This window comes from Cryptomeria japonica, chromosome 6, assembly GCF_030272615.1.
Source record: "Cryptomeria japonica chromosome 6, Sugi_1.0, whole genome shotgun sequence".
NCBI classification, from domain to species: domain Eukaryota; kingdom Viridiplantae; phylum Streptophyta; class Pinopsida; order Cupressales; family Cupressaceae; genus Cryptomeria; species Cryptomeria japonica.
The window spans coordinates 658778583-658805295 of record NC_081410.1 but is presented as its reverse complement, the minus strand read 5'-3'; the positions used below and the strand labels follow the sequence as shown (position 1 = coordinate 658805295).

Sequence of the window (26713 nt, the reverse complement as noted above, 5' to 3'; positions counted from 1 at the left end):
CTGGGTGATCCCTAACAGGATCGGTTCCTAACAAGACCTATTGTATCAGTCTTTAACCGGACAAGGCTCCTAATAGAGTGGACTTCTAAAGAGTTCAAAACAGCTTGTGGGTATTCATCCCCACCGTGGTTTTTCCTAGTTGGGTTTCCACGTGAAAAATCTATGTGTTATGTGTGGTGATATTCTTGTGATGGTTTGAGTGATTTGTGTCTGAAGGTAAATGTGATCTAGCTGCTTATATATCTTTTGATGGTAGATTACTTGTTCATGCACTAGGGTGAAATGGAAATGAAGTGTTAGATTGTATGAGAAGATAAGTGTCAACCAGTTTATGCTTGTCTCAGTTATTCTGGGTTTTGCCGGTTGTACTCTGTTTAAAGACCGGTGTTACTGTTTGTCTGTCAATGCACAATGTCTGCTGACAAACCGGTTTAAGATTGTGTTTTTGTTTGTACTGATTCACCCCCCCTCTCAGTACCGGTTTGGTACTATCCGTTCATCATTGAGTTATCAGATCTTATACGAGACATTTAGCAGGGTGACAAGCCTACAATTATAGATGTCTTCAAGGTCACCAACTTTAGTTATGGACTTTATGTTTCCTTTATTGATTAATTGACCAAGGGATTGAGAATGAAAAACTTCCAGATAGACCTTATGCAAATCAAGTCCCACAACTAGGCCAGATAGCTTTGTAGAATTCATAAGGGAAGCCATCACACCCACAAGCCTTATCGTTTGCCATAGAGAAAGTGACTTCCTTGAGGTCCTCAATGGTGGGTAATTGATCACAAAAAATCCCTTGATCTTCAGAAAGACAAGAGGGAACAACATTGAGACAATTCTACAAAGCCCTTTCTTGCTTAGGTGAAACATCTTGAGTAGTGAAGACCTTCTCATAATGGTGAACAAACGCTTGGAGAATGTTCAGTAGCTCATAAAGCGTTCTTTGTCCTTCCTTAATTCTCTTGACGCCAGGTGAGGAATGACGAGAACGAAGAGCCAATACAAATTCCTTGGATGCAGAATCCTCAACCTTGAGCCTGTGAGACTAGCCTTAATCTAGGCACCACAAGCAACATGGCTATCAACAATTTGATTCTGATGGCAGAGCTGAGCAACCCTAACTTGCAGGGTGGGAGAAAAGGGATTGACCGCAAGAGCCTTTGTGGCATGGCGAATATCCAAGGTGGTAGCCTCATATGATTGTTGGTGATACATTGTCAATTGTCTACCATAAATTTGAAGAAAACGAACCGTTCTTTGAATAACATCATTCCATCAAGCAATCCATCTGACTTGCTGAGTAGGACAACATTCTAAATTCTAAACTTGCTGAATGTAAGCCATCGTGGGCTGGTGACTCAACAAGGAAGTATTTAAAAAAAATGAGTCTTGGATGGACGTACACGATCCACTTGCCATTGAATGCTAAACTTGATGGGATAATGATTTGTCAGGGTAACCTTTGGGAGAGGTAAAACTGAGAGATCTTGACAATACCTAAAAGAAAAAAAAGATTGTGTCATCATCATAGACTGATTAAGTCATTTAAAAACTTTGTTAGTATTGGCTCGAAAATTACTCCACGTATGCCAAATGCCTTGAGGACAATAGTGGTTTGCATTGGGATGAAAAAGACCTAATTTATTATGCATGTAAAACCACGCCTCTTTTTCACCAACTGTCCATTGAAAGGGAATTAAACCTTCCTTGTTAGAGGCAACCTCTACCATATAGAAGTTGTCGCACAACACGCAAGTAGTAGGTGCCAATGAATCAACAATCCACTGCCACAACAAAGATCATTCAACATAATCATTGAGAGCATAAACATTAATATCTCAAAGGAATGATTGTTCTCAGACATAAGGATCTAGACCAACTGTTGAGTGGGTTTCGATCCATGAGCCACTATAGAAGATTGCTAATGTGGCGCAAGGAGAGTGACAACACCTCCCTGTCCTGCCTTGTGATTGGAGGCAAAAACTAAGCCAGTTGGGAAAATAACTTTGCATGCAACAACAAGCATGAAAGAAGCAATTTTGATTTCTTGAAGACAAAAGACATCTAAACTAGGATATTTCTATCGAGCATCCCACACAAAATACTTCTTTTGCGAGGTTAGTGAGCTCTCAAACATTCCATGATAGACAATTCATGATTCAAGTTCATGCATGGTATCTTCGTCCCTAAGAGAGGAGAATCTATTTTGCAAAAAAATTGACATTGCTTGGAAATCAAGATAGACAACCCTACGTTTTTTTGGAGCTCCATCTCCTAACATTTTTCTAGAGCCCCATCTCCTACATTTGCACGCCCATAAGGGCTGTGAGAGTGGTAGAGAGATTTAGGCTAAGGGGATAACACCGAGGCAAGTTGAGGAGTTCGAACCTAAGCGGTACGACCATAATCATCACTGGTCACAGGAGCACCTGTGACTGAGGTAGAGATTAAGGTTGCGATTGTGGTTGCAGCTACGGGGCAATAAAGCTTTGTTGCTTCTGAGAAGCCAAAGCTAACAAAGAATTCTTCCCTCTATGAGCAATAGTTGTCCATCCTTCCTTAGATTTAGGGCCCTCAGATGATTGTGAAGGCTCAGGCTTCTTGGAAGGAGCCTTCACCAGTGGAGCAACCAAAGGGCAGTCCTTGATCTTGTGCTTTGAAGACTGATAGTGAAAACAAGTATTGGGCAAATTCAGATAGAGCACTCATTGCGAGTGACAAAGAACTCCTATCTAAATATCAATAGTCTCTTTGAGGTCATGAGCAAGTCTACTTCAACATAGACCCTCTTTTGAGGGTGGGCAAGGTAAAACCGGTCAATCTCAACATAAACCACCTTGCTAATAGCTCGGGCAATGGTTTTCAAAAACGACCAACAAGGTAAAGGGAAACCAGAAAACTCTATCCAGACTGGGACCTTGAGCTTCTTGTCATCACAGATAGAAAAGTCTCTTGACCATGGCTAAAAAATGAGCGAGGACGATTGGACATACCAAGACCCATATAAAAGAATGGCTTGAACATGGTTTGACTTAGCAAAACAAATTAAAAAAAAACTTTTGGTAAGGTTTTGGATGCCATCAAGATGGACCCCATGTGGTCTTGGCAACTCAATCACGAAGCATGCTCTCAGGTGGAACCCTCCCCACAAAATACCCAATCAAAGTAAATTGTTCAAACCATTGGCATGCACCATCAAAATCTTGAACATGCAAAACAACATCAGGGGACCCAATAGACATACTTGTGAAAGACTTTTGGAACACATTTGTTGGGTCATTTGTTCGGGGGTGCCATGATTGCCAGACGCCAAAGCTCCAACACTAGCATTAAATGTTGGGTTGAGGCTGGTCAAGACCATAATAAACCCAAAAAATCCCGCAATTAATGTGGTGTGATGACAATCCTACTAAAAAAATAGATAGTAGACAAAAGCAAGAAAAACCCTAATAGAGTGCAAAAAGACCATCATCCACTTCTATTTGGAATGATATGGACATAAACTTATAGTTTCCCTCAAGAAGTAGACCATCAAATTTTGGCCCTCCTTCCAGTTAAAAGAAAATAAATATCGAAACAAAATACGGTACCTTTAGAGAATATCTCTCCATGGAATTATTTGGGTTTATACTAAAATATTTCCATCCATATTATTGCTCTTAATATTTTATTTCTCCCCCTCGGTGTTCAGACTAGACCCTTAAATCCAGACTCCAACACGTATTGGAATTTGTTGGTAGTCTACGAACCTCATGTGCTCTATTTATATCGACTGGTCCGTGATGTTCTTAAAGGGGGAGATTTTGAAGCCCGAGGATCCATTACTGTATATCATATCAGGAATATCGAGATGATATTCTTTATTAGATTAATTTGCTACATCGAATATCCTCTACAGAGAAGAATTTTTTGTTTAAAATTGAGTTTTTATTTTGTCGGGCTAAGCATCGGGTGGACTCTTTGAATGGTAGATGTAGCAAACATTCTTTGTTATAGTTTCTTCTCTTAACGAGAGACGAGTTGACTCACAGAGCCCAAACTGTTCTGTATGGTGTACTCACACATTAGAGAAGCGTTGCTATGGGTGTCTGGTTGTAAAGTCAATTCTCCAAGCTTTGGAAAATGGAAGAGGATATCTGCTTCTCAAGCTATTCACTGAATAGTTTCGTGCATATCAAAAGTAGAATTTAAGGGATTGTGTGCAAACCCAAAGTTGGAATTCGCATCGTTTTAAGCATACCATAGTTTGAGTTTGAAGGATTGTGTGCACTCACAATTGTTTGAATTCGCATGATTTTAAGCATACGGAAGTTTGAGATTGAAGGATTTAATTCAATACCCAAATTCTAGTTTGAAGGATTTTATGCTTTACCCAAATTTGAATTTGAGGGAAAAATGTGCTGCTTGACAGGGATGCCATTGCTAGAGACAGTTTATATTATAGCTTTGTGTAGATGGGCATGGAAGAGGTGCCTGCACACAGGCTCAGAAGACAGCAAGACATGGGGAACTGCCACTTTTGAGGACTTTGAGCCTGTGCCCAGAATGTGTAGACTTGTTTTAGCTGTGTATGAGGAGGACTTGGACAATCCTGTGTGGGCTCCACCCGGAGGGTATCAAATTGACATTCGAAGTGTTGTAAAGAGAGTAGGCAACCTTGAAACTTCAGGGATGGCACCTCCATATCTTATTTATGTTGATCACAATGCCAAAGATATTATCCTTGCTTTTAGGGGGTTGAGTATGGTGCGGGAGAGTGATTATGCAGTTCTTTTGGATAACAAATTGGGGCAGGAGAAGTTTGAGGGTGGATTTGTTCATCATGGCCTTCTCAAGTCAGCTCTTTGCGTGTTTGAGAAGGAGGCGGAGACTCTGAGAGAGTTGGTTGGTAGTCATCCAGATTATAATTTGACTTTTACTGGACATTCATTGGGATCTGGTGTAGCTGCCATGTTGGCCCTGAAAGTTGCAGGTAACAGGGATTTGCTGGGTAATATTCCCAGGAAACAGATCAGATGCTATGCAATTGCTCCGGCACGATGTGTTTCCCTCAATTTGGCTGTGAGGAGTGCAGACATAATCAACTCTGTTATCTTACAGGCGAGCATACATAGATTTCATCAGAGTACATATTTTTTTAAAAGTAAAACTTTATATTATGAGAAGAAACAATATTGTATAAGCTTTGAATCTTGACAACTATTTATATTAGTAGGCTGGAAACCTGTTTCCAAAATATAACTGTCTCAGAAATTTTGCGAAATTTAAAGATAAAAGCTGTAAGCTTGAAAAACATTTCTAGAAAACCAGAAGAATTATCGGCAGTTCCCAGCCTTTCTACAGATGTTTCTTAAGAGTTTCTGAGCTGGAACTCAGCTTTGCAGAATACTTTTTAGGTTCCCACTAGTATTTTAATGAGTTTCTTAAAGTTTTTGATATTGTTTCCTAGCGTTTCCATAGTTTCTTGCATATTCCTTGTTTCTTGCCATTTCCTTAAGAACCTCAACATCCATTATTTGTGACCTAGCTCTCGCTGCTTTTGATACTTGCGTTCTTGGAGGTTCTAAGTTCCTTTTCTGATTGTTGGTGCGATAAAGCGTATAAGGTTTTTTCAAGAAACAAAATGAGAGTATGGCACCTCGCCCCAAAAGCAGAAAGCAAAGGGCTCATTGTCCAGATGAACTTGAAATGTACATATTCAATAAATTCTTCAAATGAGAAGTTATAGACATTCAATAAATTCTTCATATGAAAAGTTACATAGATTCAAAGACAACTTAATCCAGACAAGAAAGCATAGACCAATGCCTGGAGTTTCTTATTAATAATGTTAGATTCCATATTGGACTCAACCAAATTTGACCATACTGCTCAATCATATGTGATGTTTGATTCCCTCCTCTCTTTTGTGGAGCAGGTTGTGGATCTTTCCCCTTCCCTTTTGTTTTTGTCGTTCAATCTCCTCCTTCTTGCTTTCTTGTGAAGATTGAACTTGTAGAACTTGTACTCTTGAAAGAGAGGTCACAAGTTCAAAGCCTGCAGGGGATAGGGTATGTACACCTTGTTTGTAGCACAGTTAAGGTGGCTCCTGCATGGAGTATGGGGCAGTCCTATATTACTATAAGCCATTTGTAGACCCAAAAACAGATCACCCAGTATGGTGGACTATAAAACCAAAAGGATCCATTTCCATTTCCATTTCCTAAGTTACTAAAATTTGCTCTTCAGTGTCAATTTCGTGTGGATTATATTATTATAAATTGTACTAGGTAAAAGTGTGATCTTAAAAACCTGTTTTTAGGAGTGATGTAGCAGTTACACTCCTCGCTTTCCTATTAGAAACAGCGAACATGGTACTTCTTTTACTGTTTTCAATTTGTATAAAATCTCCCTTTCTCAATTTCTAGATTTTTAAGGCTTTGGAACGTTCCAGCCATTGGAAACTATATTACAAATATTGCCAGGATTGACTCTAGTTTAGAATCTTGTAGACAAATAACATATCGGCGACGCATTCTACTGTGGATTTTTGTTTGGAAAGCTACAGCTTTACCTGTGAGTGAAATAACCAAATACATAATCACTTTCAACTTTTAATGCTTTAGGAAATGATATAAAAAACTAAACTGCTGTGGAGAAACATGGAAACCTCATGATGTTTAAACTGTATTTGGGCTGAAAAAAAGCCTACTCTCTCTAAGTGCATTTACCCAGGCAAAATATGAAGGTTGAGTCTGGTATTTACACCGTTGATTTAGAGATGAGGTGAGCCTTAACAAAATTATTGGTGAAGGCATACAAGAGTGAGTGCCATACAGATTCACATCTTGATGCAGACCATCTCTGTATCACATGCCCTGAAACTGATGTAGATAGGCCTTTGTTTCTGCAAGTTAGTATCTAAAGCAATGCTCTGCCCCTACAACTAAACTGCAACGGAATGCCCTGTTCCTGCAATCCATATTCATGACTAGAACAGTATTAAAACAGAAGAAACTAGTGGGGAAGAATCATGTTCAGGTTACACCAAGAAGCAGATACAATAATGTTCTTTTTATTCATGATCAAACAACGATAGAAAATGGACATGATATAGGAAGTTTTTGAACAATCTAAAATAATAACACACCACAGCACCTCTGCTATCTCGTATGCATTTGACTAGGATTAATTTCCAGATCACGCTGTCACTCCAAATCTCCCCCCCAAAACCAAACTGCAAATACAAAAAGAAAAGTCCAAGAAAAAAAACCAGTACAACCACCCCTAATGCAGTTACAACCAAGAAAAATAGCTAAAGTTCATTGTGGAATCGGTAAAGTAGGTTTAGACGTTTATTCAACATTGCATTTATTTAGTGTGTATTTATTCTTGTTTGGAATATGACTCTATCATGAAAGTAAGTTAGGGGTTGTCAAGCAAGAAGCAACTTATATTTTGAAGCAGATTGTATGATTCGGTTATAAATACCACATCATAGAACTAGTATAACATTTTCTTATAGTATGAGATTCTTATTATCGCTTTTATCTTTACAGGATGATTTCATGCCACGAACTGCTACTCCTTTGGAGGACATGTTCAAGTGTGTATTTTGGTATGTTATTTAAATTCTCTTCATGAAATATCTATTTGAAATTATAACCGTTTATTGGGCTCTTGGATTTTTCCTTTCACTTTGTATTGAAGATTGGAATCATTTAGGATGATATCCTAGGAGCTTCCATGAGATAAATGATTGTATGATTCTTAGGTTTGTTTTTCAAATTTAAAATTTCTCTTTAACTTGTTTATGGAGTCAAGTGTTTTTTATTAAGCTGGTGCTTCATTTCTAATTAATCTAATCACTTTTAATTTAAGGGTAACTAAGATTGTCACTCGTTGAAGATTTTGAAGTATCTACAAACTAACCAAACATGATGTAAAACTCTATCTAAAGCTCAAAATTTTGTTCAGTTGATCAATAAAAAACAATTAAGAATTTTATTTTGAGTGTGCTTTATTATTAATTAAAGGGGCCTCTTAAATTAATCATGGTTTGGTCAAGTCCATACATTAAAAGCCTACATGAATTTATCAATTTATTTGAGTTTCATTCTTTCTTGTTGGGATGATATGCTAGCTATAGGGGACACCGCACAAAGTATGTTTGTTTATGACTAGGACCTCACACTTTCATCTCAAGATCTTACACAAGATGAGTGGCTGTTATGGATAGTGACTCTCAATCTGAGGTCAATTGCATGATTGCCCTTTTACTGGATTAGTTGTTCCCTCTTACAATTGAGGCTCTTTGGGCCCTCAACGTCATTGTCGTGATGGATGAGTCCCTTGATCTATTGGTTTAGTGCTTAAAGGCCCTTGTTCCAACTTTAGAGGCAATTGAGTGTCTTTTCCTATTGCTTGAGTCAAGCTGAAATTGAGGGTGAGTGCAAATTACTTGTTTGACAAAAGGAGGATGAGGACCTTTGGAAATTCCTTAAATGTAGGAGGCAGGGGGTAAAGGACTCTTTGCTCTACCTCCTATGTTGGGGGGGATGCCTTAGTCTCAATGGAACACTTTCCTCGATTCTTTTTCTTTGCATTAATCCTCTACCTTGGGTTTTCTTGTCAAATTCAAATCGCACAATGGTTCAATCTACATTACGAGAGCTAAGAAAATCTCCTTGAGAGAGATAACAAGTAATCAAAAAACTATAAGTGTCATTGGGGACTGTAATACACCTAATATTATCACAATTGTTTTTTAAATTTGGTATTAAAGTCAACTTAAAACTTAAATTAATCTAATCAAGCCACAATTAATTATACTCATACTTTCTAACCCAATTTCAATTCTTTGGAGAGATGGCTTATAGGGTCCTGACTCCTAACCTATCAACCTAAGATTATTATTGAGACCATAGATTTAAAACTTGAGTGAGTACTGACACACAGAACAAGGTCAATTAGTAACTCACCAAAAAGCTTGTCTACATGTTGTTGTACCACAAAAAATTGGCACATGCCAACTTGGCTTTGTGGTTTATTTCTTTATTCCATGCAATACATTCCAACAAAGGTTGCACACCATGAGTGTTGCAAGGAACACAAAAATTGAAACTATAGTTGCTTGGAGTCTGAAATCCCTGTATCCATGAAAGGGCTCTGCACAACATGAAATGGCATATTGTAGTACCACAAAATTGGCACATGCCAAGTTGACTTCGTAATGTATTTCTTGATTCTATGCAGTACCTTCCAACAAAGTTTGCACACCATGACTGTTGGAAGGAACAAAAAAATTGAAACTACAGTTGCTTGGACTCTGAAATCCTTGTATCTATGCCCAATAGAAGATGAAGGACTGCCTAAATCTCCCTTTGACTTTGTAAAACTCATGATAGTTGCCAATGCCTCTAGTGTCCTATATTTCTTTGCTTTCTTTTGATTATAAGACATAAGGAGAGCATTAACCTCTTGCTGAACCTCCTCAGATGCTGCATTACATATCGGATCATCTTGGCTACTAATTTGTGCAAGGTGATATTTGAGGCAATTTATGACTCCTCTTGCATGCATCTCACAATAGTTGCATGTTTCCATTCCTAGCTTTGTACCTGCTATGCCACATTTCCAAGCAGGGTTCTTAGGCTTTCTGCCACTTCTCTTGCTTACAGATGCCATTTTTTTGGAAAAGTGAATGAAACCCTAGCAAAATAGAAAGACAAAAATTTGAACAAAAACCCTAGCAGCTATGACAAACAACTGAAAATCAGAAATAAAAAACAAAAGAGTTAAACCCTAGAAACTAAAAATTTAGAATGAAGGCAAAAAACAAAAAAGTGTTACGTGCCTATGAAATGTGGCTAACAAGTTCGCTAAACTTGATCAATGCTCGCTCCATATATTACCTGCAAACAAATGCTTAATGCTCAAATATGTCAAAAAGATCAAATGCTCAAAAAGAATGATGTGAAAAATGATGAATTTGACTATTTGTTTGGGCTGACTATTAAGTTTTTACAATGGTCAAAATTTCAGGGTAGACTCACAAGATTTCCACGAGTTTTTCTATGAGGTTTAGGCTTGGATGGACAGCAAGATGGTTGGGCAGGTGGAGAAAGGCCACATTGGGTGGTTGGTTAGGAAATGGTTTGGCATGTTTGAGGTGACTATGCTTTAAGGGGATTCGGTCAACTTTAATAGCACGAGGATCTAAGTTAGATAGAGAACAAAACTGCTGAAAAAGTGATGTTAGATATGTGGTAGTAAATTCTCTTGGAAAATAGGTACGTTAAGGTCATCCCAAGGCTGGCAATCCCATCAGAGAAGCAAGAGTGACAGGTAAAGGGCTTGATATTTTCACAAATATCTTGTTTGCATTGTGCCAAGTGGGTGAGGGAGACTTTAGGTTCCAGGTTATTTTGAAAATGGGAGATTAATGCATGGGAAAAATTAGAAAGGAGTGCAGGGAATCAATGTGTGAGTACAAAACCACTCTAAGGCTTAACTGGTTAATGTATTGGGAAGGAATTTGGGTCAAACATTGGGTGGTCTCATATGGTGCAAAGGATCCCCATGGCTGTTAAACTTGTCAAAACAAAGAGTCCCCATAACCACAAGAGAGGACTATGTGAGAATCTTAGGAGACCAAGGAGAGCATAGCCATATGAGTGCAAAAGGATCAACAAGAGGATGAAGAGAAGTATCTATGTTAGAAAAAATTCTTGGAGTTTTAACATAGATAGGATAGATCAAGTAAAGTGGAAGAGGAAGTGGGACATGGATGAGGAGTGGGTAATGATGTCTTATGGGTAAGGGGTGAGTTAATTCACACAAAATAGATGGTGATGCCTCAAAAAAAAAATGGTATGGAAAGCATAGTAGGTAAAGAAGGTAAAACAATGTATTGGGAGGGAGCTTAGATCCTATGGAGACGGATCATATGCAAGAGAGGGATATTGAATAAAGAATCATGAGAAAGATGATCACCATCAATTGTATGAGGAAGGTCATCCAATGTGATGTTAAGAAAGTGATCAATGATGCTATTATGCTCAATATTGTCCTCAAGGTGTGATTCATCCTCTAAAGAAATGAAAGGAATCAGAGGTGTGGAAACACTTTCTATCCTAATCTATTGGAGGAGAAATGTGTAGAATAAATTTAAATTTTTAGTTACTAAGAAAATTAACAAAAGAAAAATACAACCATGACATAGTGATGTAAGTGGAGAAAACACCGACACTCCAAGCACAAACCAATTGTATTATCATCAACAATAGTTACAATACAATAACTAGGGACATGCCCTTACAAGACTATCACTAATTTCAGATTTGGAGTAATTTTGATAGCATAACAATACCTACAAAATACACTAAACTTCCATCTCTAACATCCAATACATAGGAGATCTAATATAGGAAATTACAAGTGGTAAAACACAAACCATGGGCCAATACCATGACCCAAAAATGATGCCCAAACCATGGGACCAAATTCCAATGCCCTCTTTGATCTTGGTCATCTAGGCCAAAAATAGAATATGCTCTTCTACCCCTCATGCCATGTTATAAGTTGTCGTATGTAACTCCCCAAGTTGGGCGTTGCATTGTGGCTTCATTATATCTTTTGAAAGTTGTATGACATGTCATAAGCTAGTCAACTTGGTCAAGTAAAAACTTTATGCCCCCTCTTACATGCTCTTACATGTATCATGGATTCTTTTACAACACCATCTTCGTCATAGATGCTCTTACACATCTTTAATGACAAGCTATTCTTGTACACACACATCATAACAAGACATACATGTGGCATAATGGCCAAGTCATAAATGAGATGCCCATTTTTAAGAGTACTCACAAATAACAAATTGTAATGGTTGGTTGGAAATAAGGATTCACTAGTCTAATTATGTAAACAAGGAATAAAACTTACTTCCAACCTAGATGCATTAAAGGGGGAATAAGATCTGATAGGTTCAACCTCAAAAATCTATGATAAAAGGGTGGCACACATGTTGGATTTCTCTCTCCCTTTATTTGAGTTGAAATTGGATAATTGAAGGTGAGGACTAGGGCTAATGATTTGAAATTGACAGTGATCAGCATGAACAGAGAGTTTCGGGACAGATATGCAGACATCAAGTATAGATCTGGAAATGGGAAGCAGAGAGGAACTTGTGTCTGACTTGGAAAATGCGGGTCAATGATGGAAACCATCTTGACCCAAAAGTGTTGGATACAAATGACAAAAATAATTTCGGGATCAGGATGTTGCTTTGGGTATCTCCTTGAAATTTTGTCTGAAAAGTGTTGGACATTGTTGCTAACCGACCTTGACCCTTCTTTTTCACCTTTGTGAAATCTAGTTTTGTGCATCTCAGTCTGCTTTGTTCGGATCTATATTTGTTGTCTCCAAATCCCGTCACTTGCAAACACGAGTGAAAAATGTTGTTGGGTTGATAGGGGTTTGCCTAGGTCAAACCTTGGGTTGGAATTAACCCTTGAATGAAATAGATAAATTGAAAGGAAAGCTTTGAAGTAGAATGCTGGAAATTATACCTCGAGCTTATTGTAGTTGATAATGGTGATGATGCAATGCTCTTTGAATGTGACACACAAGTGTTGAGCAATAACTTGTATAACAAGACATAGAAGAATCAATCATGAAAACATGCATGAAGATTGCTGCAACTTGCTGCTCCATAATGCTCAGATCTGAAGAATACTTGAAGGATATGGTGGGATGAAATGATGTCTCCTTGATATGCTATAATATGCTTGTGATTAGAATGCTTGAGGATTTTTTGGGTATGAAAAAGAATGAGGAAAAATGCTCTTATATAGGGTTCCAAGGTATTTCATAAATTAGGTCGACCTCCAACGGTCATTAAAATATTGGGATCGGGGATCAACTGGTGGGAACCAGGTGTTGAGACATGGACCATCTAGGACTCGAACCTAGGACCTTCCATGTGCTGCGGGAGTGCTCTACCACTGAGCTACTGGCCCTCTTGGACCAGTCCATCGTCGGTTCGGGTGTGGCTTATTTCCAACACCAACACCCCCCTTAAGCCACACCTCTCATGTGCTTGGGGCTCCTAGCTTGAACTTGGCTCTGATACCATGTAAATGATGTTCAATTTTCAATTCAATAAGCAAGATGTATTCTAATTTGTATTCTCTCTATCTATGTATTATCTATTTATTTTATAAATCTGACTATCTTCTTTTGTATGGCAGGTGAGAGGAGTATTTATCGATTTCAATATCCTTCTCACAAATATCGATTGATATATATATGCAAGAGGGGAGGATCAAGCAATGCCTTGACCGGTCATGTCTTGACCGATCAAGACATTACTTGATCGCACCCTTTGATATATAATTACCAATCAGTGTTTATTCTAAACAGCTCAATACTAATCGGGGTCTACGTAACTTAGTGTTCAATGCCAATCGGTATTCACGTGGCATGTTAACCGATGCCAATTGGTGTTTGCGTGACATGTGAACCAATGTCAATCGGTGTCTAAGTTGACCGATACCAATCACTAACTAATAGTTATAAACCAAGCGGTGCATACTTTGCCACCCGATAACAATCTGATAATCATCATTTGTTTACTGCTGTGAAGATATCCTATATAAATCGGGACACATGGTTAACCTGATAATAATCGGTGATCACTGTTATATTGCAAACCGATATACTATGCTATGATATGATTATGGATATTGATCGACTAAGTAGATTGGACATATACAAATGAAGAATGATCATCAAATGAAATAGCTTGAAGTTTTCCTGATAGTTTATCGATAGGATAAATGATTGAATGAGAGACTTCATTTATCTCTCATTCAATCATTTATCTTACTGAAGCTACCATACATTAACACCATGTAAATGATGTTCAATTTTCAATTCAATATGCAAGATGTATTCTAATTTGTATTCTCTCTATCTATGTATTATTTATTTATTTTATAAATCTGACTATCTTCTTTTGTATGGCAGGTGAGAGGAGTATTTATCGATTTCAATATCCTTCTCACAAATATCGATTGATATATATATGCAAGAGGGGAGGATCAAGCAATGCCTTGACCGGTCATGTCTTATGGACATGATCAATCAAGACATTACTTGATCGCACCCTTTGATATATAATTACCAATCGGTGTTTATTCTAAACAGCCCAATACTAATCGAGGTCTACGTAACTTAGTGTTCAATGCCAATCGGTATTCACGTGGCATGTTAACTGATGCCAATCTGTGTTTGCGTGACATGTTAACCAATGTCAATCGGTGTCTAAGTTGACCGATACCAATCACTAACTAATAGTTATAAACCAAGCGGTGCATACTTTGCCACCCGATAACAATCCAATAATCATCATTTGTTTACTGCTGTGAAGATATCCGATATAAATCGGGACACATGGTTAACCCGATAATAATTGGTGATCACCGTTATAATGCAAACCGATATACTATGCTATGATATGATTATCGATATTGATCAACTAAGTAGATTGGACATATACAAATGAAGAATGATCATCAAATGAAATAGCTTGAAGTTTTCCTGATAGTTTATCGATAGGATAAATGATTGAATGAGAGACTTCATTTATCTCTCATTCAATCATTTATCTTACTGAAGCTACCATACATTAACACTCCCTCTTAGCTAGGTAAGATAAATGAAAACAATATATCAAGCATCACAATTCAAATGATGGTTAGTATTCTTTACACAATCTAACTTTCTAGGAAATCATATGATATGAAGTATCACCTAAACACGTGATACAAAATGTCCATCACGTCAATCTTGTGATGACAGGATATCACCTAAGCATGTGATATCAGTATTGCCTAAACACGCAATACTTAAGGATAAAAAGATTCAATTCTCATCTTTAACCAAGTTGTGGTATGTGCACTAACATCTTATACTAATGTTTTACCACAACACAATCATGGCACATCCATGACACACCAGAGATCCAACATGATAACTGATTTGGACATCATAAGATCGTCACCTTATAATGTCTACATACAAGTGTTCATTATCTTGAGAGATCGTCACCTCTTAGATATGAACCCAGGGGATAACATCCAAAATGTCCTATCATGACAAAGAAGTTTACACATTAAACATATTATTGATATGTAAATACAGATTACAAAGCAAATTACCTTTCTATCATACCTAAACCTTTTTTGAAGTGATCAACCTTCACTCTGGAAAGAGGTTTGGTCAGAATATCTGCCGTTTGATCTCCTGTACAAACATATTTTAATTGGATCGCATTTTTGTCTACCATATCTCGCACATAGTGGTATGGAATCTCAATATGCTTGGATCTGTCATGGAACATTGGATTTACTGAAAGTTTTATGCAGCTCTGATTGTCACAATGTATAACAGTGGGTTTCATAGGTTCTCCAAACAACCCCACAAGCAACTTCCTAAGCCATACTGCCTCTCGGGCAGCCATAGAAGCTGCAATGTATTCTGCCTCGGTGGAGCTTTGGGCTACAGAGGACTGCTTCTTGCTGATCCAAGATATCATAGCTGAACCTAGACTGAAGCAACACCCTGAAGTGCTTTTTCTGTCAGTTACACTTCCAGCCCAATTTGAGTCTGTAAATCCATGTAGGTCTATATCAACTTTCTCATATTTGAGACCAAGGTTTAGGGTACCTTGTAGGTATCTCATGATGTGTTTTACTGCAACCAGGTGTATCTCCTTAGGTTCACACATAAACTGACTTAAAGCATTAACTGCATAACAAATATCTGGCCTTGTATTCACTAGGTACATCAGGGACCCAATCATTTGTCTATATTGAGTAGGGTCAGTGGGTTGTGACTCTGCTACTGCTTCTTTAAGTTTGTGTAAATTGGTTTCCATAGGAGAGGTCATGGGCCTACAGTTTAGCATTTCGAATCTCTTCAAAATATCCAAGGTATACTTTCCTTGGTTTAGTATAACGTTGTCAGAATTCTGCCATACTTCCAATCCTAGGAAGTAATGAAGGAGTCCCAAGTCCTTCATATCAAATTCTTTGGATAGATCTTTCTTGCATCGATCTATAAGGTGATCATTTCTTGTGATTAATAAGTCATCAACATATAAAATCAATATTAGCATATCACCTTTATTTCTTTTGTAGTAGAGATTAGGATCTGCATAATTCTTAGAGAAGCCTAGTCCTGAGAGATAGGTGTCAATTCTTTCATACCAGGCCCTGGGAGCCTGTTTAAGTCCATAGAGAGCTTTCTTGAGTCTACACACATGAGACTTTGCATCATGAATTTCAAATCCTTCAGGTTGCTCTAGGTAGACTTCTTTTGAGATCTCACCATTCAGAAATGCTATCTTAACATTCTTCTGAGATGGCTAATACAACTCTTACTGATGTATACCTAGCAACAGGTGCAAAAGTTTTTTCATAATCTATTCCTTCCCTTTGTGAGAACCCTCTAGCTACAAATCTAGCCTTGTGTTTTTCAATACTGCCGTCTGCATCATGTTTGATCTTGAAGAGCCATTTAGATGAAACAACAGATTTCTTAGTTGGCCTAGGAACAATCTCCCAAACATCATTTTTCATAATGGACTGATACTCTTCAGACATGGCATCTTTCCATACTTGATGTTCAAGTGCATCTGATACATTGTTTGGTTCGGCTTTAGAGAGATCATTCATAAGGGCAACATAGCTAGTGAATTTATTAGGCCTTTTGCTTTCCCTGAAGGTCCCTGAAGGAGCAACAAACTTCTGAGCTTCTGCTATAGCCTTGGTGGCCCATAGTGGTCTTTTCTTGAGGTTTTCTCTAGGTGGACTTTGAGTTTCACTTATAGTTTCCTCAGGATTCTCCCTCTGAAGCTCAGGAGTAGGATCTTTATCTATGCTAGGGGTAGGGATATAAACTTCAGGGTCTAGAGAGCTTTGGGCTCTTTTGAAGGCTAAGTCTTCTTCAAAGATCACATCCCTACTTAGTTCAATATTCTTTTGACTAGGTATATAGATCCTGTAGGCTTTGGAGGTTTCACTATATCCTACAAGGATTCCCCTTTTTCCAGAAGGCTCTAATTTTAATCTTTTCTCCCTAGGTACATGAATATAGACAGGGCATCCAAATATCCTAAGGTGGCTAATATCAGGTTTTGATTTAGTAAAGACTTCCTCAGGGGTCTTATCTTCAAGATGGGAGTGAGGACATCTGTTTTAAATATATACAACAGTACTAGTTGCTTCTGCCCAAAGATTGACATTTAGATTCTGATCAAGAATCATAGCTTTGGCAGCTTCAACGATTGTCCTATTTTTCCTCTCAGCTATCCCATTTTGTTGAGGGTTATAAGGTATTGTTAACTCCCTCTTAATCCCTGAATTTTTACAAAATTCTTTAAATAATTCTGATGTGTATTTCCCCCATTATGAGTTCTTAGGGTTTTAATTTTATGTCCTGAGTAGTTCTCTGTTAGTGATTTGAATTCTTTAAACCTATTAAGGATCTCTTCTGATTCTTTACATTTCCGAAAGTAGATCCAAGTTTTCCTAGAGTAGTCATCAACAAATATTACATAATACAAAATCCCCCCAATGAAGGTACAAACATGGGTCCACATACATTAGAATGAACTAACTCTAAAATTTTACTTGTTTTCCTAGTGCTATTCTAAAAAGCACCCTTAGTATTTTTACCTAGGGCACATCCTTTGCATGCCCCTGAATGATATTGCTTTAACTTAGGTAGACCTGTGACAAGGTCTCCCATTGATGATAAAGCTCTAAAATTTAGGTGGCCTAGTCTTCTATGCCAGACTTCATTAGCATCTGTAGTTTCATGGATTAGGGCTAAGTTGGGCTTTGTACATAGCTCATACAAGTAGCCTTGTCTTTGACCAATCGTTTTAGCTTTCTTGATGGATGAATTCTTTGGCCAAGCCAATACTCTGTTGTCCATGAAGGTCACTTTGTATCCATTGTCCTCCAGTGCTGATATTGAGACTAGATTTCTCTTGATGCTTGGAACATATAGTACTCCTTTAAGTTGTAATGATTCACCTGACTTTAGTTTGATGGTGCAGGTTCCAACTCCTTTGACTGGATGTGTAGAGTCATCTCCGATAGTTACTTCCTCATCATTCTCCTCTTTCATGGAGTGTAGCACTTCTCTGAATCCTGTAATGTGTCTGGATGAGCCACTGTAGATCACCCAGGAGTTAACTTTGTTTGATGCTTGGTTTGTGAGTGTTGAATAGAGTACATACTTCTCGGGATCCTCTTCCCTTTTATATTTTCCTGTTTTGGCAAATGTGGCTTGCTTAGCTCTTTCTGGACATTTGGCAACATAGTGCCCAAATTTATCACATCTGTAACATTGAATCTGAGAAAGGTCCTTCTTGAAGGTGTTCTTGCCGTGACAACTTTTTCTTTTCCTGAATTGTTTCTGCTTGCTTTTCTTGTTCGAGTTCGTATTTAGAACTTGGAGATCTTCATCTATATTCTTTTGCTTGATCCCTTTCTTATTTTGCCTTGATTCCTCTTGGAGACAGTCAGCCTTTAGCCTATCGAATTTTGGAAATTCATCCCTTGCATTGATGCCTTGGACGAATGTCTCCCATATGCTAGGCAACCCATCTAGAGCAATGAGTGTTAATTCTTTGCTTTGGATCTCATATCCAAGGGTTGCCAGTTCATCCCTTAGGGTAGATATTCGCATGAAGTAGGCATTGACTGATTCTCCTTTGATCATGGCTATGTGATTTATTTCTCTTTTTAAAGCCAAGGTTCTACTGGCATTAGATATCTCAAATGCATCTTCAAGTGCTTTGAACATGTTGAAGGTTGTTTCATGTTTCCTTATGATGGGCATAATATTATTTCTTACCCCATCAACTATGATTTTGATGGCCTTTTCATTTCCCTCTCTCCAAGTTGTTTTGTCAGGTTCAGTCTCAAATTCTGCAGTTTCAGTTTTTACAAATGATTCGACTTTATTTTCTTTTAGAATCATTTGAATTCTGAACTTCCATGCTGAGAAGTCATCACCTCCTCTAAGTTTGTCTTCAAATCTGATAGCGCTAGCCATTGAAAGAATTGTGATGTTGAATATATGCTTGATTTGAATTTTCCGCAAAATTGAACAGCCTCAGGTTCGATTTAACTATAGCTCTGATACCATGTTGAGACATGGACCAGCTAGGACTCGAACCTAGGACCTTCCATACGCTGCTGGAGTGCTCTACCACTGAGCTACTGGCCCCTCTTGGACCAGTCCATCGTCGGTCCGGGTGTGGCTTATTTCCAACACCAACACCGGGCACTGACATATTTAAAAAAGGGCCCTTTTTGAGGGGCAAGGGCATGACCACTAGCACAAAGGCACCTGAAAATGGGGTGAATCAAGGATGGCTTTGGTGCACTCAGGCTTAAGATAGAGACCTAGATCACCATATTTTTGGTGCACTCAGGCTTAAGAAGAGACCTAGATCACCATATTATCATATGACAACAGTTTTGCAATATAAAGGCCATAAATATGCTTGGATAAGAGCTAGGAGGAAACACACTAAGGCAGGGGCACAAAAAGGAGTGTAAAATTGTAAAGGGCTACAATTTAGGACACTACACAAATAAATTATAAATCAAATATTAGGATCGTGAGCTATATGACACATTTATCTCAACATTCTCACTTGTGATATACCTTACACAAACAAATGGAGTACCAACATTGTCAACTAATTGATAGAGGCTAAGAGGCCCATAGACTAATTGCACCACTTAAAGTTCTCTATGCTCATTGACTTCATCAATGCATTGATTACATTCTTTAAAGTATCAACCTTCTCTAGCATCACCCTTCCATCCTATATTATGTCTCGAAAAAAATGGTACTAGACATCTATATGCTTCATCCTCACATGAAAGGTTGGGCTCTTTGCCAAACATATGGCACTTTGACTATTACATGAAACTATAATAGTTCTTTGACTTAGGTTATATTTTTGAACAATCTCTAGATCTAGATGGTGCCCTTACAAGTCCAAGTAGCTAACATATACTTAGCCTTGATCGCTAACAAAACAACTTAAAATCATAAACAAAGGAAGGAATTTAGTACTAGAAGGATAAGCTCATTGTCTAGGATGCAAGTGCAATGTGTGGATGTCTAGGATGCAAGTGCAATATGTGGATGTTTGTGCATTGTGTTGGTCATACTCACATGTTATCATCCTAGAGAGACAAAAAATTGGATTGTTTGGTTGAAAAATGGTGTTTTGCACAATAGGGAGATAGAGGCAGCAAAACAAAAGACTAGGCGATACTTGAATGTATAGAAATGCTCGAAAATTGATTCATAAATTTAGAAACAAAATAGTAATAATAAGGAAAAGGGTGAAAGAAAACGAAACCTCTATGTGATTGATTGTTCCAAACACCTATAACTATGAACACAAGAAAGGTTTGTGACTTCTTGGGAGCTTGCCACGAATGGTCAAGCCCTTAATTTGGCTTCTCAATTTCCATGTGTAGTCAAATTGAAAGAGAGAAATTGTATGCTCTTATTCTATGTGTATTAAGAACTAAAAACACAACACTGAGATGAATCTATAAGTGAGAATTCCCTGGTCTATGAGGAGTTACACCCTAGTGTCTGTGTGTGAGCAAAAAGTGAAAATGCTAAGATATATTGTCAAATAGAGATAAATGATATAGAGAGAGCTGCAATATTTTTCAAACAAGAATAATAAATCAATGGAACAATAATCTTAGCATGATGTAGAAGAGAAAAATGAGCATATGAAAAGTATCAATGAATATTTTGTAGCATGCAACCTTAACAAGATTCAACAATGGGGATCTACTCAACAAAGAGAGCCAAGAGAAGCAAGCTTTCGGATAGAGCAATTAGAAATTCACAAATATTGTTGTTGGTATTCAAGAATGATCTAGAAAATCGATGGAGAGATTGTTTGAGCTTGATAGTTTGAGCTTGATAGTTTGAAAGATCATCTTCAAAATGGAATGGGAAGGAAAAGAAGGTCCAAGGTTTGAACCGACTAGTAGGATTTGTCATAGGTCAATTACAAAACTTGAGTAGTTGGAAGGTGGTGGCAAAAATGTTAAAAAATGACCATTGTACAACAAAACATTGGCTAGCTTTGAAATCCACGTGGAATTCAACTGATGTGTCTGGGATGCCATGTTGTCATTTTGAAAAGTCAACCAAGGTCTACCGCATGCCCGCAAGCCTTCAATCTCCTTCTATCTTTCCTTCCCGGGGCTGCGGGAAACTACCTATTAGCTTTGATACCACCCGTGGACCTGCTAATCTCTTTAGCTTCTATAGAATGTACATGCGGGGATGCGGGATGATAAATCCTTATGGAGCTCCATGCATTTTATTCATTCCGCAAGCCCACAAACTTTATTTCCTTATGTTATGCAATTATGCGGGAGTGCGAGATACCAAGATCTAACCTCACTCTTTGTGCTTTTGCCCTTCCGCAAGCCTGCAGATCTCAGTTTCTCTTATTATGTCATTTTGCGGGGGTGCGGGGTCCTTTATTCAACAATTGCAACATCCACCCCGCCCCGCATCCTTTCAGTTCCCTCTACTCTCAATGTTGTGGAGTTACCACTCAGTACTTCGAAGAGCCTCTTCTCCCACTCGCCCGCACTTTCATATTTCCCACTGCCTTCAACTTTGTGGGACTGCAGGATATACACTTGCTAATTTGCATGCCCTCATTTTCAAAACTACCAGAACGAGTCATCCTGTGGGGATGTGGGAGTCCCTTTTAACTCACTAAAATGCAACCTGCGAGCCCGCAACATAAAATTACAAATGATGACCGCCCTGTGGGGGCATGGGGGCCCTTGACTTCTTCACAAAAACTTTCCCACGGGCCTGCAACATGTAATTCATTTATGAAAATGACCCTACGGGGACGCGGGGTTCTCGCAAGAAGCAGCTCATTAAAGATTTTCGCAGGCCCGCATCACAAAATCAACTAAAAGATGACTTGTTGCGAGAGTGCGGGGTTAACCACTAAACCATTCCAGATAGAGCCCGCGGGCCCACGATGTTAATAAAAAAGCACAACAGAAACCTGTGGGGGTGCGGAATAAACGGCTAGGTCACTTACAATGCAGCTCGCAAGCCCACTATGTGAGAAGAAAACCCTAGAAGTAACCTGCGGGGATGCTTGATATACATCATAATGCACCATTTCAGCCGCGTGCAACTTAATACAAGGGTCCAAGGGGTTGTTGAAACAATATGCCTAGGGGAAACATACAAAGGGGACTTAAGGAAAATAAAAGACTTCAATGAAAACCCTTTGCAAACGATAATCATGAAAATAAAACCCAATTCAAATGAGCCTAAAATTGATGACTCAAAAGAAGACTCCTTTGAACTAAAGCAAAATACAAAATTTTGCATTCCTGATAGGGGCTGCTAGCTATGAATACCCCTTCACAAACCTCTTGTAATATGCACATAATCCTAGGAAACCACACAACTCTGAAACATTCCTAGGTGGCAGCCAATCTAGCATTGCTTGTATCTTGTCCTGGTGAACCTTCACTCTATTTGCACAAATCACATGTCCCAAGTATAATATCTCTGTAAGTCCAAATTTACATTTGGACATCTTGGCGAATAGAGACTGAGCCTCCATAATACCAAGAACCTCATCCAAATGCCTCATGTGTTCCTCCCAGGTTCTACTATATATCAGAATGTCATTGAAGAATACAAGCACATACTTACACAACTGCTTATCGAACACATGATTACTAAAAACTCAGTGTCTGTAGTGGCATCTGAATGTGGTCTTATGGATGTCCTTATGAATACAGATCTGATGGTATCCTGATCAAAGATCAATCTTCGAAAAATACACTGCCCCATGGAGCTCATCTAGTAACTCATCTATGCGCGGAATCGGATATCTGTTCTTAATTTTCTTATTGAGTGCACGATAGTCAATGGACATGCACATAGTGCCATCCTTCTTCACCTACACCATGGAAGAAGTGAAGGGGCTAGAACTAGGCTTGATGAATCCCATGTCCAATAACTCTCGGATGGTCTTCTCTATCTCATCCTTAAATGCCTTAGGGTGACGATAAGGGAAAGTAATCACGGGTTTGGCGCCCTCCTGTAGCTCTATCACATGCTCAAACCCACAGTTAGGAGGTCTGCCCGAAGGAAGGTCTCCCAACACTATGCTATGCCTGTCCAACATTGTTTGGGTATCTACATGCAATTTTGGTCTATCATTTGAAGAAGGTGACTTGGACGAAATGAAACATTGCATTGCCCAAGCAACATCCCCATACCTGAAAATAGACTCCATCCTATGTGCTGAAACTACAATAGGTCCACCATCATAGAGAGCCTTCAGCACAACCTTCTTGCCATCCGCTATGAACTCCAACTCAATCCGCCTAAAATCCTGAACACATCTACCAAGCGACTGAAGCCACTGGATGCCAAGCACTGTGTCAATCTCACCAAGACCCACAACATAGAAGTCATCGGTCAAAGTGTAATCACCCATCTGAATACAGAGCCGTGGGACCCTCCTAGTGCAACGCATAGAAAACCCATCTGCAACTATCACACTAAAACCTGGAAAATCCTTTGCCTGTAGCCCACACTTAGCAACCAAACCCTTGTCAACAAAATTATGCGTGGCACCATTGTCCACGAGGCAAGTCACACGCTGTCCCTTAATCACTCCCTTCAACCGAAAGGGATGGATCCTAGGGACTCCCGAAAGTGTAGCAATAGTGACATTGGACGTATCCAAAGTCTCATTATCTCCAAGCTCTATCCGTGGAACCTCCTACTCATCATCACCATGGCTGTCCTCAGATGCTGTATCCTGTGTGTGCTCATCATCTACATCTGAATAAACCTCTATGAGATGTGCTTTGCCTTTCCCAATGCATCTATGTCCAAGCTCCCAAGGTTCCTTACAGGAGAAGCAAAGCTTCTTCCTCAACTCATTCCGTGTCTCCTGATCCATCCTAGGAGGAGGTAGTGTACCCCTATGCTAGGTAGAAGACCTCTGATTAGGCTTAGAGCCTCTGGAAAACTTCCTATCTGAGTGATAAGAAGTGGGTGGTGGTGTGGTGTCTAGGTCTAGGGTAATGTGTATAGCCTCATGTAGGTCAATAGGCTTAAGAGCCTTGATCAGTCCCCATAGTTTGTTATGTAATCCCTCCACAAATAACATCACCACACATCTGGCAGGCATCTTAGGAACCATCATTGAAATGCGTTGAAACTCATTGATGTAAGTTTCAACGTGGCCTGTCTGTCTCAAATTCTCAATAGTGCTAGATCCCTGTAATACAACTCCACTTCCTTGTGGTCAAATCTAGAGATCAACCGCTCGGTAAACTCAGTACAGGAGTGTATAAGTCCATGGTTTTGGGTGACCAAACCATGGTACCACCAATCATAAGCGATGCCCTCTAGATGCAACACTGTGAATTGTATGGCCTCGTCCTCGGGCATAGGCTTAAGTGACAAGTATATATCCAACTTGTGCACCCAAGCACGTGCACTCATCGTCCCACTACCATCAAAAGTAGACAAAGAGAGCTTGTTGGTAGCCCTTTGTAGGTCACCGTTCCACTGCTGATGGGGGCGTCTATCATCTCACCTCATGTTGTCTCTGCGCTGTGAACAATACTGTTGTCTCACATGATCAAGTAGGTGGGCCCACTCATCACTTGCCGCCATCACCACATCCTGAAATGCAACGCTCTCCTGTGGGTCAACTGGGGGTGGCTCATCTCTAGGAGGGAAATGAGGTTGCATGGGTCTGTCTATTGTCCGAGTATGAGCCTTGTCGTGTCTATGGGAACCACGAGAACTGTCAAATGATGATGGAGCTCTACTACTCCCGCGGCTGCTTGCAACTGAAACAGTTCTGTCATGCTTGTCATGTCTACCACGCCTGTCTCTATGCCGATCCAAACCCAATCTGTCTAGCGTACCCTGCAGCCTATCCAAGGCCTCCACAATCTACGGTTGAGACTCTGCAAGAGATCTAAGTAGCTCATCAGGATCTTGTTGATTCTCTCTGTGATTAGGGCTCCTACTACCCTCCTGATGATCACCCATGTCTGCACCTGTTGGGACCACCGATATTAATGGCTAACTGGCGGGTTCCTCTCCTGCAGGTGTAGTATCTGTAAGGTCCAAACTGTCTACGATGCATGTAATAAGCCACAAAACCCTTAGGTTGGCAGGGTCATGGCTTTGATACCACTAAAAGATCCCCAACCCAATCTTTAACAAATCTGATCCAAACTCTGATTTTTTTTTTTTGCAATTGTTTGCTGATAAGAGTCTTTGGCCAGCATATGATGAAAAGGGTTTTGACTGATTTTCTTGTTTTTTGTTTGGTTTTTGAGTGTTTTTGAATGATTTTTGAATGCTAAATGAAAGAAACTGCTGATACAAAATAGAATAATGCATAACACACAAAGAAGAACAAATAAGATGACTTTCTTTCACTTAAATGGCTGATGTGCATATCATTAGCTGAGCATATAGGTCTGATACAAATTTCCAGCTGATTGAATATGAAGATCAGCTCCAATATTAGCGAAAAACCCCAAATACAACCTAGGGTTTGATGCCCTTATTTCCAAGATGGAACGACTGGCTGAGATAATGCTGGAAATGAGTTGCAGTGACCTCTAGAAGGTCTGATCTGCAATTAGTTGAAGAGGATCTGCCCTTAAGCTGATAAATTTGCAATTAGAACCCCAAATAATGCTGCCAACTACACACTAAAGCTGGATAATGCTGAAACCTGTCACCAACAGAGATGGGTCTTCATCCAAATCTCCAAATTCTTCCAGAAGTTTGCGTTCCTAGAAGCTCCAAGCTGTTCAAACCCTCAAGTTTGTTGTTGTTCTCCAAAATGAAGTCATAAGAATGAATCCAAATGATAGACAAAATGCCTTTTTATCCTCTCCAAGAAAGTTCAATCCATTTTGGGGTTACTGTTTGGCCTAAAACTCATAATATAACATTGAGGGTCTAATTCCTTGTAGTGAACTTGGCCCCCTTTTATAAACACCTTAAGTTACTAGGATGGGAGGAACTTTTCACTATTCCTCTTATGTTTCTCTATTACTATTCACTTTTTACTATTCCCTTAAGGCCAACTTTAATATTTCAATTTTAATCATGGATTCAACCCCAAATTTCCAATCTTAAAGGCCCCTTAAAGCTCTCTGCTGAGCTCTACAACCCTTGGTTGGGTCCCCAAACCACACTGCTGACCTATGGGACCCTAATAATAGGAACCTCCACTAAAGTTTGAGATGCCTAAGGAAGGGACATTACAATGGGTCTGTAGTCCTCCATATGAAATCTCCTTAGAATGTTTGTAGCATACTTCCCCTACCCCAGATTGATGTGCCCATCCTCCTGCCAAACCTCCAATCCCAAGAAATAATGCATTAGTCCTATGTCCTTCATCTTAAACTTCAAAGCAAGATCCTTCTTGCAACTAGCTATGAGCTCAACTCCTTGTGTAATGAACAAATCATCAAACATAAAGTACCAGAATGAGTGGATCATCCCCAACCACTATGTAGTAGAGATTCGGATCTGCCTCACTCTTCTCAAAGCCCATCTG

General features: G+C 39.1%; 1 protein-coding gene across 2 annotated transcripts in view; it reads left to right on the top strand.

The window, feature by feature from the left end:
* The first annotated feature begins 3704 nt into the window (after positions 1 to 3704).
* LOC131054821 (uncharacterized) overlaps positions 3705 to 26713 on the top strand; it is a 110791-nt gene continuing 87782 nt past the window's right edge. For both annotated transcript variants that reach the window (XR_009108062.2, XM_057989429.2), the window contains exons 1-2: positions 3705 to 5106; positions 7545 to 7603. Coding sequence is in view for 1 of the 2 variants with exons in the window: in XM_057989429.2 (XP_057845412.1) it covers positions 4402 to 5106; positions 7545 to 7603 (764 nt within the window). In the remaining variant the exon portion in view is untranslated. The remainder of the gene's footprint in view (positions 5107 to 7544; positions 7604 to 26713) is intronic.